This window comes from Lepidochelys kempii, chromosome 1, assembly GCF_965140265.1.
Source record: "Lepidochelys kempii isolate rLepKem1 chromosome 1, rLepKem1.hap2, whole genome shotgun sequence".
Lineage (NCBI taxonomy): Eukaryota > Metazoa > Chordata > Testudines > Cheloniidae > Lepidochelys > Lepidochelys kempii.
The window spans coordinates 326,458,571-326,474,255 of NC_133256.1; the positions used below are offsets into that span (position 1 = coordinate 326,458,571).

A 15,685-nucleotide genomic window follows, 5' to 3' on the forward strand; every position below is an offset into this window, starting at 1 on the left:
ATATCTTACACAGTACTCCTGAAACCAAATTTAGCCCTGGCCTAAGCAGGCACAACTCCCCTTGAATCACTTGTGGCCATTTATGCCAGGATACTGACAAAATACCATATGGGTGTAAACTACATTCATTTTACAAAACCACTAAATGACACATTGGTGACAGTAATAGAACCTTGCCGAATATGCACACATTTGAATAGCATGTATCTGTTACCATTTATATGCATGCTAAATTTGATCATATTAATATGTGCTTTTAATGTTTGCATTGCCTTGTGGTATTTGACAAACACAATACAAATGCATGTGTTATGGTGACGGGCGAACTCATTTAAAAATATTTCACAAATTTCATGGATATAATGGAACCTCACTGTTTCTCATTTCACTTATACCCAAACCTTGTGAAAGAATTCTGCCATTGATCCTGAACTGCCTCTGTCTACTATTTTAAATGTTATTTGCATGTACTGTGTCTCGTTTAATGCCTTGATATACGTGTGAAGAAAGAGATTCCATTTTGTGTCCATGCAAAAATTGAAGTCACATGTTTGGGATACTTTTTCCACATTTTGTCACTCATTGCTGTTTAGGATGCTTGAAATTGTTACAATATGTAATTGAAATTACATATTGTAACATGATTATGTAACCAATTATATCCCACCACCTTAATTAGTTTACACCCAGCAAAATTAATTATACAGCAGACAGGAACAATCACAGAACCAGACAGAGATTATACAGACAAACAATAGCAAAGTGGAAACTATAATGACAAGACAATACAGAAGTGAGGGTTTCACATCCCAGCTATTGATAAGTGAGTTCTTGCCAGACAGGATGCTATCAAACTAAGTTTTCCTTTTACATTTTCTAGGCACTTCCCTTTCTCTGGAGGTGATAGGCACTATCAGGACAGGATTGTATTCCTAACAGCCCAATAGCACCTTATTTCAATGTGACTAGTTTGGAATGTGAGGATGTGACCATTCGCTTCCCAGCTTATGGCTGCCTCTGCTGCTTAGCCAAAGGCCTGAGACTAAGCACAGGGCCACAAACTGTCACAGTAAGAGAAGGCCCTTACACCGGCAGATAGTGATTTTGATTCCTTCTTTTATACCTCTATAATTAGCCAAGTGATAAGAATACACCTCAATTCTTAGAGTATGGGCCTTTACAGACAGGCCTGAATATCTATATCCTAACACTCTTCCTCCCTAAATAATCAGATTTCCTTTCTCCATCCTAAACCAGTCCTTTATCTTGTTGTCCTTACGCATGATTGTTGAAATCCCTGCTCACATCTCAGGCTCAGGGTGCTTGTACATTTTATTTTTGCTTTGAAATACTTAAGCAAGATGAGAGGAATTTGCAAAATTAAATTAATTAGCTGGTTTGTTTCCTTGACCTCCCTATCCTCCCACTGATTCCCCCATGAAGCCATTGACCCTTGACCTCCCTATCCTCCCACTGATTCCCCCATGAAGCCATTGACCCTTGATCTCCCTATCCTCCCACTGATTCCCCCATGAAGCCATTGACCCTTAACCTTCCTATCCTCCCACTGATTCCCCCATGAAGCCATTGAGAGCAGCAGTCTAGTACTCCTGATATAGAGGATTTTAACGCCAAGCCACATGTTGTTTGGTTGGGACATCACCACGACTGGAATCATAGGGAAACTGATAGCTGCTGATGTGCTGCAAGCAAAACAATATATGTTCATTTAAATTTCTCACCCTTCTGGAAAATGCAGGTTCCTTTTTATCTGCAGCCCCCAATCCCTACTGCCTTGATTGGCATAATTAATGTAAGCAGTTCCTAACAACCTGTATTTACATCATTTTCTAAAGGGATAAAGCCATTAAAAGAAGATTTAATTATCAAAAAGTACTGGCCAATTAATTTTTGGTAACAGTTTAATTTAATTCTACGAGAATACCTCTTCCATGGTAATTGATACATTTAATCTACTGAAGATATGAGCCACAGAACACTGATAAATTGAAGGCTTTTCTGTTTAAATTAGTACCCATACAACAGAATTAACTGAATGTAAATTAAAATAATAGCTGCTCATAACTCAAGCCAGAAGCACGTTATTATTTGGCAGGATAAATGTAATGCCAGTGTTGAACCTATCCTAACTAAAAGGACACGAATAAAGAGTTAAAGTTTCTTTAAAGGGTTTTTTTAATTATTTAAGCAAATCTTCATTATATCTGTTGAGAGACTACTGCTGTTCATTAGGAAGATCTTAAAGAGTTAGAGGTACAGTTTCAGCATAGGACATGTACACATAGGGCCAGGTTTTTAGATGCATTTCTAAAAAGTGGATGCTTTACATGACGTGAAAAGCCTTTAATATATAGCCATGAAGTCCTTCTTAGTTCACAGATTATTACCAACCATAAGAAATTTTCCTGGCTTTTTTTACTAAGATCATATTATAATTATCTATAAGAAATTTCCCCTCTGAATGTAGCATGCATGCATGTGTATGTTCAAAAGCCAGTTCTCAAACATCAACCTCTGTCGTTTCTAAGTCTCCCTGGGACCATACTGCTAATCACTGCTGTCGCACGTCCCTGTTTGGGCCGTCTTAACATGTGATCTTCTTTGATACTGACATTAATTGCATTTCAAGTGGCAGATGGTCTCAAGTATGGATAAGTTGTGTGGCCAAAACTGTAACAAAAACACTGACCTATGTATCTTCCATATCAAATCAGAGTCCTCTTATTTGTCCAGTATAGATGTCCAAATCAAACTTTTAAAACCCTCAACCCTTTAGAACTTTTTAAAAAAAATGTTGTGGAATCCATCAACAAAGTAGCAGTAGGATTTGTTTTGGTTTCAAGGAGAGAAATCCCTCAGGACATTCTTTCTTCACCTTTAATACCTCTAAATCTGTTGTCTCCATTCTCACCCGCTGGTGTTGTTGCAAGCTCTGATGTTTTAGGGCAGAGTGCACTCTTGGGATATCCACTTGCCAAGATGAGGAAATCGACTGAAATTCCCAACAGACAGAAATACCAATGCATAGCACTAAGCACTACCAGTTGTTCTGTGGCACTGAAGTCCTGAAAAAGAATAAAAAAGCATCTAAGTTTAGAACAAGCTTCTGTTCTGCATCTTTGCCCTAATATGCTGTCAACGGGAAATATGGGAACTCGGACATAAATGAGAAATAGGATTTACCTTAGGTTGTCCACACTGATGTATATTTTTCAAGAAATATTAGTTAATAAAAGCAGGCAGGTGTGCCTGATAACGAAAGAGATTACGTGTACACCTCAAGCCTCAGGTAAATTATACAGAAATTGCATTGTTCATCATTACAAACTAAAACTATCTTTGTAATACTGCCAAGGCCACTTAAATGATGGTGACACAAATTCAGATTGTTCAGCAAAACTGGCTTTTACTTGTGCACTTGACTTTTTCAGTAAATATGTTTATAAGCTGCCATTCTTCTTCCCATTGTTGATTTCTGCTCTTCCTTTGTTCACGCCCCTTATTTGATTTCCCCCTATTACCACTCATACAAAAAGAGTTTCTTGTCACATGGCATGCACTGCTTTGTTCGGGAATATCAACTGCTGTGAATTTGATGGAAGAGTCTTGGTCCCTGCGTTTTCTATGATGCACAGGGACCATCTCTTTTTTGTTCTGTGTTTGTACAGAGCCTAGTACAATGGGTCCATGACGAGGGCTCCCAGGCACTATGGTAATACAAACAATAAACAGTTATAATAAAATAATAAATTATGTGAACAAGACACTGCACAGAGTCATTGCCCTCTCATGAAAAACGGGGTTGAGGTTAACTTTCATCTTGTTACACGTTGATCTCTGTAAACAGTGTCAGTACTAATGTAGTTCTTTTTTCCCCCTCCCCAATGTGCCAGTCAAGGAGACTTTTTAAGCAATAATTTTGCTTGCTATCTACCAGTATAATTAATTACAGGATTCAAAATGAGCCAGAAAGGACTGGAACTTCATTCTGGTACTTCTTGGGTGATACTACCACTTTCAGCAAATGTTAAAGTTTTTAGCTCTTAATGGTTTTCAAGAAAACCTTCCCAACATGGACAGATGAGGTTTTGTGTGGGAGCCATCAGAGGAGGGGGCATGTTGGGTGGAGCATGAGTAAAGTTTCTGAATTTATTCTTCCCACTTCAATTCATATCATAACAGTTATTTAGCTATAAGTACAAAGCCTAGTTGGTTTATGTTATGCTATATATGTGAAGTTTTGAGTTTAGCTGATAAGCACTTAGATTTTATTATTCCATTTTACAATTTTAGGCCCTGGTTCTACATTAGGATCTGCTAGTGTATATCCTTGAGCCTATGGAGAGTCCCACTGAAGTTATGGTTTCATTTTTTTAAATCTTTCTGATCACCGATCAAGCACTAACACATGGAAAAATGTACTGGCTCTGTAGAAAATTTGTACTGCCACAAACAAAGAGTTTCTCATTGTGACATATTATGAGATACCAATAATCTGAATGGCATAACTGAAATGTCCATGATCTGTCAATCTGAAAGGTTTAGAAATGAATGATTTATACGTGCGAGATCTGGGCATCCACAGCACTCCCATATTTTTTAAAGGTTATGAATATATTGTTTTGCTGGTTTAATGCAATGTTTCTTCTATTTTTCATGTTTTTCCTCCTCTAGACCACCACTAGCCTTAACACAACCACAGCTTCTGTCCTTCAATTTTCCATTGGTAAGTTTATATAGCAATTTTACTTTAAAAAGTATACAAAGGTCATTGTTAAAATGGAAAACACTAAATTTTAAACATTTTTGACCAGCATTTCCATCTGCCATGAGGGATTAAATCAATCTTAAAAAAATTGAAACATTTCTTGACCCCCTGATGATATTTCGAGCTGCTAACCAAAATAACGGAAAGAAACCATTTTAGCAGTTTGTCTAACCTTATATAATTATCCTTTCCTGCTTATTTTATTATCTAGCAGATAGTCAGCATTGTGTAGGGTGACCGTATGTCCCGTTTTGGCTGAGAAAGTCCCTTTTTTATCCCTGTCCCACCCATCAGTTGCAGTTGGCAAGAGCAAACTGGACAAATGCAGTTTTGCCAAAAAAGTGGAGTGCGACCCCTAGCTGGGCATGGAGGAATGTGCTGGGGTTGGGGATGGGAGGGAAGGCGAGTGGCAATGCCAGCCCTGCATGGGGTGGAGGGCTCAGGCCAGTGGCTCGGGCCCGGCCAGCCCTGCACAGGTTGTTGGCAGAGCGTCTTGGGCCGGCCCCATGCGCACGGAGAAGCGGGGGGCCTCAGGCTGGTGGCGGGGGGCTTGGGCTGGCCATCGACAGCAGGGGAGTTTGGATCGGCCAGTGCGCAGAGAGATGGCAGGGGTGTTTGGGCCGCCCCTCTGGGTGGTTGGGTGGCAGGGGGGCTCCGGCCGGACCTGCATGTCGGGGGAGTGAGAGGAGAGCCCCATACAAAGGGATGACAGGGAACGCTGGTGGGTGGTGGGGCCTCAGGCCAGCCCCATGCGGTGTCCCATTTTCCCTTTGGGAAAATATGATCACCCTGGCAGTATGACAATGATTGCCCATTCTTTAAAATGGTTTAAGAAAAATGACTATGTAAAAATGGATCCCTGTCTCTCAACATATTAAAACTCAATGTGTCTTCAAATCATATCTGCTTCATTTAGTGCCAAAAGGAAGTTTTTGCTACTATTAATGCTGCTGTGTCACTAATATACTACCCGTTATAAATGACTACTGTTTGGCACTGTAGAGTATGGGCAGCAGTGTTTTGTGCTATGAGACTGATTTGGAAGAAACTTAATTTCTTAAGGCATGATTCATTACAAAATATGGAGTGATAATGTTCTTACGGTGAAGATAATTCAGTAAGAATAAACAGACAAGGAATGTTGACTGTTTCTTTTGTGGACTCCTAGAAATATATTTCCAAATTATATTCCCATTCTAAAAATGGCAATTCTCCTAGCTGAGTGTACATCAGCAGGGTTGTGATTAAACTGTGGAAATCTCTCCTGGAAATGAGAGCTATGAGTTAGAATGATGTACTTCAAGTGATTTGGATTTAAAACAATTCTAAGACCAAATTCCAATGGGCTCTCAACTACCTGTCAGTACGATTCATTTTTATATTATTTTAAATTGTTCATTTGGGTTTTATTTTATCTCATAATTACTTATGACAATACAAGTAACTGTAGTGAGTTTAATCCCTAGAAAGGGAGTCACTATTACTATTCGGGGGAGGGGGTGAAGGGGTTATTTTATTTTAAACTATTGTTTTTACAAAACCAGTCAGATGTGCACATGCATAAACTGAGTGACTGTGTAATCATACGGCTATACCCCTAATCCTTCCTCATCTTATCCCTTCTGGTGTCTATTACCCTCACCCATTGTTTCATATCTGCAATTTTAGGCTTTGATCCTATAACTGATAAGATGTGGCGTATGCCTGTGCACTGTTCAGACTGCTGCTGAAGTCAATGGAGTTTGGCTTTAGAACTGTTTGCAATTGGAACTACTAGATGTTTTCTTCTCCAACTGATTTTTATTATTGCCATGAGAAGTTTCCATAGTTTAATCAAAACCCCACTGAGAGACTCATCTAGGAGAATTACTTTTTTAAAAAAAATGAACATAGCAGTCTGATCACACACTATCAATTGCAGGAACGAGGCTTTACGTTGTATGCTTTTTGGGATAGGGACAATGAAGCATCTAGTATACTGTTGGGAACTATGAAATAAATAATAATACAGGTGGGAAAAGTCTGTAAAGAGAAATTTATAAATTGGGGGGATGTAGGTGGAGAGAAAGAAGAAGGCACTTTACCTAGAGGGCTGAATAAGATTAACTGGCTCTGGCAGTTTTCACATTAGAAATGCAAAAGAGTTCAAGAGGAGAGAGACATTTATAATGGGTAGGCTGTCATACCACATCTTGGTCTCAGATTACTGAATTAATTATAATTACTTACTGTTTATTTAATATCTTTCATCCAAAAGGTACTTCTGGGTGAATTCTGCACCAAAAAATTTAAAATTCTGCACACAATATTTTAAAATTCTCCAAAATTCTTCATATTTTATTTGTCAAAATAACACAATATAATCACTCCAGTTTCAATTATTTTGGTAATTTATTTCAAAATACTTGTCAACAAGTATGATAACAATACAGACAACAACAAAAAAGATTCCCTCTGGAAGAGAGAGTTAAAGAAACCCCTACATCAAACCAGTTTCAGTTGGGGAGTTCTGAAGGAGACTGGGTGGGACCCTCCACAGCCCAGGCACCCACAACCCTCTCCCCCCAGAGCCCAGCTGGGACGCATTCCCCAGCTCAGATACCTGCACCCCTCCCCCCCACCCAGAGCCTTTACTCCCTCCAGCTTCTTTACTGTTCTGCTGAGGGATGCGGTTTAGTGAGGCCCTGCCCTTTCTCACCCTTTGCCAGAGCCTGGTCTCCCAGGTCCTCTCCCATCCTCAGGAGTGTGAGGACCAAAGGTTGGAGGCTCTGCACACTCTGGTTGCGAGCTGAAGATCTGAGATCCTCAGAGTCCAGGTTCCCTAATGGCCACCAGCAGCTCTACAGCCCCAATTTTGCGGGGAAAACATGGAGTTCTGCGCAGAACATTAATTCAGCATAAATTTTGCATTGTGCAGAAGAATCATAGAATATTAGGGTTGGAAGAGACCTCAGGAGGTTATCTAATCCAATCCCCTGCTCAAAGCAGGACCAACACCGACTAAAACATCCCAGCCATGGCTTTCTCAAGTCGGGCCTTAAAAACCTCTAAGGATGAAGATTCCACCACCTCCCTAGGTAACCCATTCCAGTGCATCACCACCTCCTAGTGAAATAGTGTTTCCTAATATCCACCCTAGACCTCCCCCACTGCAACTTGAAACCATTGCTGTTTGTTCCACAGAATTCCTCCAGGAGTAAAAAGGATCCTAAAGCTTGTTATATTAGATTAGTACTACAGTGTACATTCAAACCCCTAAGCAACAATTAAGTGTAGTCTTTTAACCAGTCCTCTTCCACTGCTAACCTGGTGGGTTTTAATAATTTGAGTTAGAGAAACGGATAATGACAAATGAATTAAGCATAAAATGGCCCAGATTTCATCATAAATCCCAAAGCTTCTTAAATCATGTGTACAGGAAGGATAATTTCCCACTGACATTTTAATTAACTGAGCTTCTAACTAGTGTCCTTAAAGTGCCAGATATTCAATAGCCATGGGTTCTTTTAAAGGCAACAGTGTCAAACTGCTGAAGGTTTGTACTACTTTCGTATTGAGATCATGAATAATTACTTTGAAGAGTTACTTAGTAAGACTTGCACTTATTGATATACAGCCCCTGTGACATCCTCCCAGGGTTTACAGCCTTTTCAAATGTGAACGATTTGCCTGCTGTGCTGAGTTGTGTTTGAACTGTTCAGAACCATTAGTATTGGTTTTGATCTAAATGTTAGGATGGTGTTTACATTAGCCTACTATCTGCCCAAGCATGTACTTCAGATTTCCTCATCATCCTTGACTGTATTTCTTTAAGACCAAATGCTTCTGTTCCTGATACATGAAAGACAAATTCTAACATTTACTTTAATGTGCAGTGGGATTGCTTTTAATTAAGATATTTAAAGTAATACCTTTGGGCTCTCTCACACCAGAATTTCTAATTCCACAGTTTGGGGCCATGGAGAATCACACACGAGCTTCCAAACCCAGCTGCCATAAAGCATTAGCATGATTCATTAGCTGAAGTATTCTCTGCATCTCACTCACAAACTCAGACTTCCCCCTTAACTCCATCTCTGAACTTCCACAGAACATGATTCGCCATCCCCATAGGCCAATATGATGAAGGTGACTCATATTAATGATAGACTGATGACTGAACTGAGCATACACAGAGGCCTGTAAGATAGCTGTAAGAAGGAGGAGTGATGAGAGAAAAGTCTCAAGATGGAGCAGCCCTGAGGCATGAGTTTTGTAGACAGGCATTGCTTCACTCCTGATGGTTGCAGATTGCTGTGTTTATGTTCTTTTTGAAAAGTGTGTACTCCAAAGCTTCACTGAATGTGTGTTTTGCATCCTGTAACAGTGCATTAAGCATTAGCAGACTATTTAATTTCCTTTTTCTCTGTGGTGTTCATGAGACAAGTATAAAGCAATAGCATAAAACTCTGTGGTGAGTCCAAAAATGCACACATCCCCCTACTCTGTACTGGAGATGGATGCTACTGGAACTGACCAACTACATGTAAATCTCAATATGAAAATAGTTAACATAAAAACATTTTATTATTTTGAAAAAATCGATTACCCAATCTTACTCTCATAACTTATTATTAATGCTGGATCATCTGTTGTACAGCTAGTTATTTTAAAGATGAGTAGGTAGCTTGTAAAATACAAACTACACTTTCTTCACTTTTGCTTATACAAAACTTTTGAACATTTGTTATGACTAATATGACTGTAGGCAACCAACAGGCCAAATACTGGCTAAATAGGAAATGTTTCCTGAAGGCAGGATTCTAATATAATAATTTTGTTTCATCTTGAGTTTCTATGCTGTGATTAAGCAGATCCTCTGTCATTATCCCAGTTCTAACCTAAATCACTTGGGCTGATCTATGGTTTCCCATAGATGCATGGCCATTTTGTCTGAGTTAAATTTGTTTTGATTTAATTCAAAAGAAAAATAAACGTGAAACTAAAAAGATGCAAACTCATGTAAAGTTTAACCAGAAAGACAAATTGCATGAACACCTGCAAATGAAACCTCTGCGCTGCTCCCTGTTCTGCCTACTATACAACATTTCTGATAAATACTAATGGCAAATGATCACAGAGATAATCTGTTTTCATGTTCATTGGGATCTATGTAACCTATATTGTGAGGTGCTGTTTTAAAACAGTCCTGTTGGTTCTTATCAGCTGTGTTGCTGTTTGCCCTGCTAAAAAAATATAAAGAAAGAGAAATGGTGCATCAGTGAAACAACAACTTGGGAGAGGAGGCTTGAGGTTTTTTAAATCCGCCAGGCAAAACTATGTCTGCAGTGTGGGGGGCATTGGAAGGGCTTATGTTTTACTACTCCAGAAAAAGTCCACCACTTCTTTAATACACAGTTTAAAGAAACTGAGGAAGGGATAGGTAGCCAAGGAAGAGGAAGATGAAAATTAAAACATGGAGGCCACTGAATTTGCAGTGTGCAGTAGAACTGAATATGCATTCATCCAGTTAGAGTTTAATGTGTTTAGTGTAATTGTTTAATACCTGGTTTGAGTTTTATAATTTTTACATATAAATGTTCATTTGAGCCTACTTGGCTCTCTTTCTTTTTTGGATTATATAAATTACTCAATTCAAATAAATAAATGAAACCAATCTGAATAGATATAATTATTTATTTATATACTTATTAATGTCCACAAGAGTCTAGGTATGTGGATGGAAGCGCTTGTGAAAGTTCTGTCTGGGTAGCTAAGGAAATGCAATTAACTTTTGCCACCTACACTTTTTTTATAGTACACTTTGCCTTTCATGGTACTTCTAAATGTTCTTGTTAATATTTTTCTGTTTCTTATAGTGACTAGGTACTTATGCCTTTGGGAATGTTCTCCTGAGGCTTTTTGGCCCTTGCCACTGGTGTTAAAACCATTGGCACAGATTGTATAAGAGACATGTGGTGTAGTGTCTGCATGTTAGTCTGGAGCCAGGAACTCCTGGTTTCTAACCATAGGATGGAAAATGACCTTTTTATTACTGCTACTTCTTTCCCTATCTGCCTTCTTGGTTCTCTACTACTTCTCCCTATCCCACCTCATTCAACTGCTCTTATCACATGCTACTGTTGCTCCCTATGTTGTTCCAGCTTTCCCTGCCCAAACGTCCCTCAGATGATCACCCTTATAGAAAAATCCTATGGGATTAAATAGCAATGAAACCTGTAGTATTCTACAGAAATGTAATAGTTTTTATAGAAATTACTCTATAAACCCCTGTCTATTATCATTCTCTATTTATTAAATTTATTCTACTGATATTTTAGCCTTTCTGTATAATTCTCTGGCATGGATAAAATTATCTATTATATTCAATAGGATTGCTTGAAAAAAAAATCCTAAAGAAAAGTTATCAATTTCTATCAAACTTTGTTGGAACTGTCATAAGGACAGGACCCCGCTCCTTGTTTTTTCAGCTGCCACTGGCCCCTCCCCACTTAGGAACTCCCTCTGCTTTCTTCCTATTGCTACTCACCTGAATGTCCTCTCCCCTCAAAAAAGTTTCAGGATGCAGAATTAAAATAAAATGTAAAAGGACACACTTTACATTTATATATATATTAAATATACTTAATATAAAGTGTGACTGCAAAAAAAATTAAGCCAGCACTTGGATCATTCTCAATTTTTACCTCCCACTGTTGTGACTTTTTCTTTTCTCTAATGAAATCAGTCAAGACAAAATCATCTCAGCCTTCACCTTGAATTTCCTGATTTTTTAAGGTTATAAGACCCTTGACTTTTCTTAATTATAGTAATGTAATTATTTTGAGCTTGATGGCTTTTATTTTTATAGAAACATTTTTTTAAAAAGAAAAAGGTGTGTGTGTACATATATATATATATAAACTATAATATATATATAAACATGTAATGAAATCTCTTCTATTACGCTATGTACATTTATTCAATCTTCCACAATGCTTGTTTGTTTCACAGTCTACTGGATAAATATGTGTAGAGCACAATTTTAATATGCCTTTGATTAGCACGTAGGTAGGAATCATTAATTTGTATGTGGATCCTTGACGTGATAGACTGTAATGACTCCAAAAGGCTCTCATGTTGTGCCCTGGTCAGAGATGCTGAGTTAATGAATCATTGACCTAATAGTCTCTCTTACTCTTCCTGAACCATTAAGGTCGATAGGGTCAATGTGAAGACCCTTCTTGCTCAGCAAGTCCGCATACCAAGAATCTGTCTGACGTTTCTCAGGAGAGAATGCACTGAGCTTGTCTAATATATGTAGTAAAGCCAGGCAACTCATTGAATTTTATTTATTATTTCATTTTTTCAGTGGTAATTTGTTTTATTACCATCATGAGTCCTGCAGAATTGTATTTTAAAACATAACTTGTTATATATAAGTTATAGGAACTTTTTTTTCACTGTCATAAATTTACACTATCCAAATGATTTTGGGTTTTTTAACAAAATCCTCAAATGCGCCCTAAGGATGGGGCCTTATATGCAGTTTTTATACTTGGCTCTTCTATTAACTTCAGTACATGAGAGATCATAATGGACAAATGTGATCGTAGAGAGAGACACACAAGTTGGATGTTCTTTTTCAAGTAGATGCAGCCATGGATTCTACTTAGGTGTGTGCACACCCAGCACACTGGAGCTGGAGAATTTTGCCTGGGAGTTCCCGTAGGGGGCCGCCTTGCACCCTGTGACCATAACCACTCCTGTGGCTATAGGAGATGCTGCCACCCTCCTCAGCTCCTTCTTACTGCTGGTGGCTGGAATCAGAGCTCTACATAGTTTTTTACCTCACATTCCTCTAGTGATTTTGTTCTCTAATTGTATATAATGAATTAGTACCGCTAATATAGTCAGACTTAGTGTTAGTTAGTTATTGTTTAAATTTCCCTACTGATGCCCTCACCAGGATTTAAACATTGTCCGTCATTTGGGAGGGCGATCCCAAACAGTGATCACCGCATGCAGTGTTTTCTGTGTCTAGAAGCCCGCATCAAGGATCGATTTGCAGATCATCATGAAACAGACGCAAATGGTGAGGGATCTTCGTGAGAAGCAGCCCCTGCTCAAACAGGTCACATGGCCTGCTTCAGCACCGAGGCCCTCATCAGATCGAAGGTCAGCATGGAGAGTGCTCCTGCTTTGTGTCCCGGTGCTGGCATCTCTCTGAAGAAACAGACGAGTCATCCCCCACTGAGTGCACCAAGGAAAAGATCGTATAAGACTGACCAAGGCTGTTGGGTCTCAACTTCTTCCCCCAGAGGAAGTGTGGATAAGCATGTGATGAATGCTGATGCACGGGATGGAGGCAGGTCTTGTCATCTGCTCTCCAGCACTGTGCAGGGATGTCAGAGACTCCGTACCAGTGACTCCAGTTCTAGCCCTGGGGTGTCAGTTGAGTCTGGTACCAACGTAGGAGATGCCGGCACTGGCTGCTTCCACGCCAGCAGCATATCAGGCAGCAGCAGACCTCCCTGTCCTGACCTCTCCCTTGGTCCAGGACTTTGCCAGGGCTGTGTCCTTTGTAGCCACACTGGCTGGCTGGGATCCTGAACCTGTTGGGTTTGTCGGCACCACACCCCAATGATTCCCTTCCATATTCAGTGGAAATGGGGCCAGTGCACAGGGGACCTCCTCGGCACTGGGTACTTTGGTACCCCTATGGCCAGCACTGCAATGTTGCTATGGCAGCAGTGACCAACTTCCACTTTGGAACTTTCGGTTACTTTGGTACCGATGCTGATTTCAGGGTCAACACCACTCCTGGCACCAGAAACGAAAGAGATATACTCGGTGCCAGCAGTACCGTTTCCCCCTCTGGCGCCAGCCCCTTTGTCATTCAGGGCTATGAACAATGTGATACAGCATGGCCAGAGGGCAGCAGGAGGGTGAGATATGTAAGCCCCGGGATGATGAGAGCCTTATTCCCTGTAGAGGGAAGAGAGGCTGCTATAGATTAATTAGCGCACCTGAAGCCAATTAAAGCACCTGAAGTCAGTCACCTGATAAAAAAACCCTGCTTCAATCGGACAGTTGGAGGAGTTGAAGCAGAGTGGTTTGGTGTTGGAGCAGAGAGCAGTTTGAAGGAGAACAGTTTGGAGGGAAGCAGAGGAGAGTTTGGAGAAGAACTGTGGCGAGCCAGAAGACCAAGACGCTAGGTAAAGGGAAACCCGGCTTGGGCAGAGCAGAGGGACTCCACAGACACAAGGGGTTGGGAGAAACCTGGCCCAAACAGAGAGAGGGCAGGAAGCCCCACAAGCTGAGGGGCCAGAGAGGAAAGTAGCCCAGGGGAAGGAATCACTAGTTCAAGTGGTTTGCCGCTATCCCTAGGGCTCCTAGGCTAGGACCCGGAGTAGAGGGTGGGCCCGGGTGCCTCCCTCGCCACTCCCCTTCTCTGGGATACTAGTGGGACAGTTAATACCCCAGATCAGGGGCGAGAAACAGCGCCTTGAACCCCCGCCCACAAGAAGAGAAAGCACAGGACCCATCATAATAGTGCTGGCAATTTGCCACAACAAGTAGGACTGGCTGGATGCACCCTCCGGGCTGGGCAGACCACTATCCCCCAAGGCCTGGACCCCTCGGTGTCTGAGTCCGGATCTTCCTCTTCCTGCTCCCTATCAGCTGAGTGAGAGCGGTTCATGCAGCGCTATGGGTACCAGGTTTGGTGCTTGTTTCGCTGCTGGCCTGGTGCTTACTGGCTACCAATTCCCTATCCAGACCAGTGGCCCCCATGGGACACTCCTCAGTCATCAAGGTCCCACTCCCCATCCCACTCAAAGTCAAGATTGGTGGTCAGGTCTGTGGCAGTGACCGTCGATCCATCACAGATCCAGGTACCAGTGATGATTCCCCTCGAGGAGCCTCCAGATCCCTCCCAGATCTGTCAGCCCTGGAGTAGGATCCTGCTCGGTCACACTGAACTGCCTCATCCTTATTCCCAAACAATTCCACAATACCAGGCACTTTCTCCCCTTTGATACCAGAGGATTTCAAGGCATACCAGGATCTGTTGTGGCATATGGGTATTCATGCTGAGTTCCTGCTGGAGAACACCCACAAGTATGACTTTGTCAACTAGACAGCTATGTTCAAAGCATTGAGGGAGCAATTTCAGATGGTCATCACCAAAGGCTGCTTGGTGGCTAAGACAGCTTTGCAATCAGAACAGCTGATTTGCTATCTTGGACCTTTAGGACACCTACATTCATGTAGTGATTTTGCAGAGCCACAGAAAATTCCTTTGATATGTCATGGCAGAGCTCCATTTCCAGTATACGGTGCTTCCCTTCGGCCTCTTTTCTGCCCCTTGGGTTTTTATCAAATGCATGGCCATCATCATGGCATATCTCAGAAAGAAAGGAAACCACATCTTGCCGTATAGAATCATAGAATCATAGAATATCAGGGTTGGAAGGGACCCCAGAAGGTCATCTAGTCCAACCCCCTGCTCAAAGCAGGACCAATTCCCAGTTAAATCATCCCAGCCAGGGCTTTGTCAAGCCTGACCTTAAAAACCTCTAAGGAAGGAGATTCTACCACCTCCCTAGGTAACGCATTCCAGTGTTTCACCACCCTCTTAGTGAAAAAGTTTTTCCTAATATCCAATCTAAACCTCCCCCACTGCAACTTGAGACCATTACTCCTCGTTCTGTCATCTGCTACCATTGAGAACAGTCTAGAGCCATCCTCTTTGGAACCCCCTTTCAGGTAGTTGAAAGCAGCTATCAAATCCCCCCTCATTCTTCTCTTCTGCAGGCTAAACAATCCCAGCTCCCTCAGCCTCTCCTCATAACTCATGTGTTCCAGTCCCCTAATCATTTTTGTTGCCCTTCGCTGGACTCTCTCCAATTTATC

General features: G+C 41.0%; 1 protein-coding gene across 2 annotated transcripts in view; it reads left to right on the forward strand.

Annotated features, from left to right (window-relative positions):
• RELN (reelin) overlaps positions 1-15,685 on the forward strand; it is a 449,490-nt gene that overhangs the window by 214,086 nt on the left and 219,719 nt on the right. For both annotated transcript variants that reach the window (XM_073328520.1, XM_073328521.1), the window contains exon 8: positions 4,696-4,747. In XM_073328520.1, the coding sequence (XP_073184621.1) occupies positions 4,696-4,747 (52 nt within the window). The remainder of the gene's footprint in view (positions 1-4,695; positions 4,748-15,685) is intronic.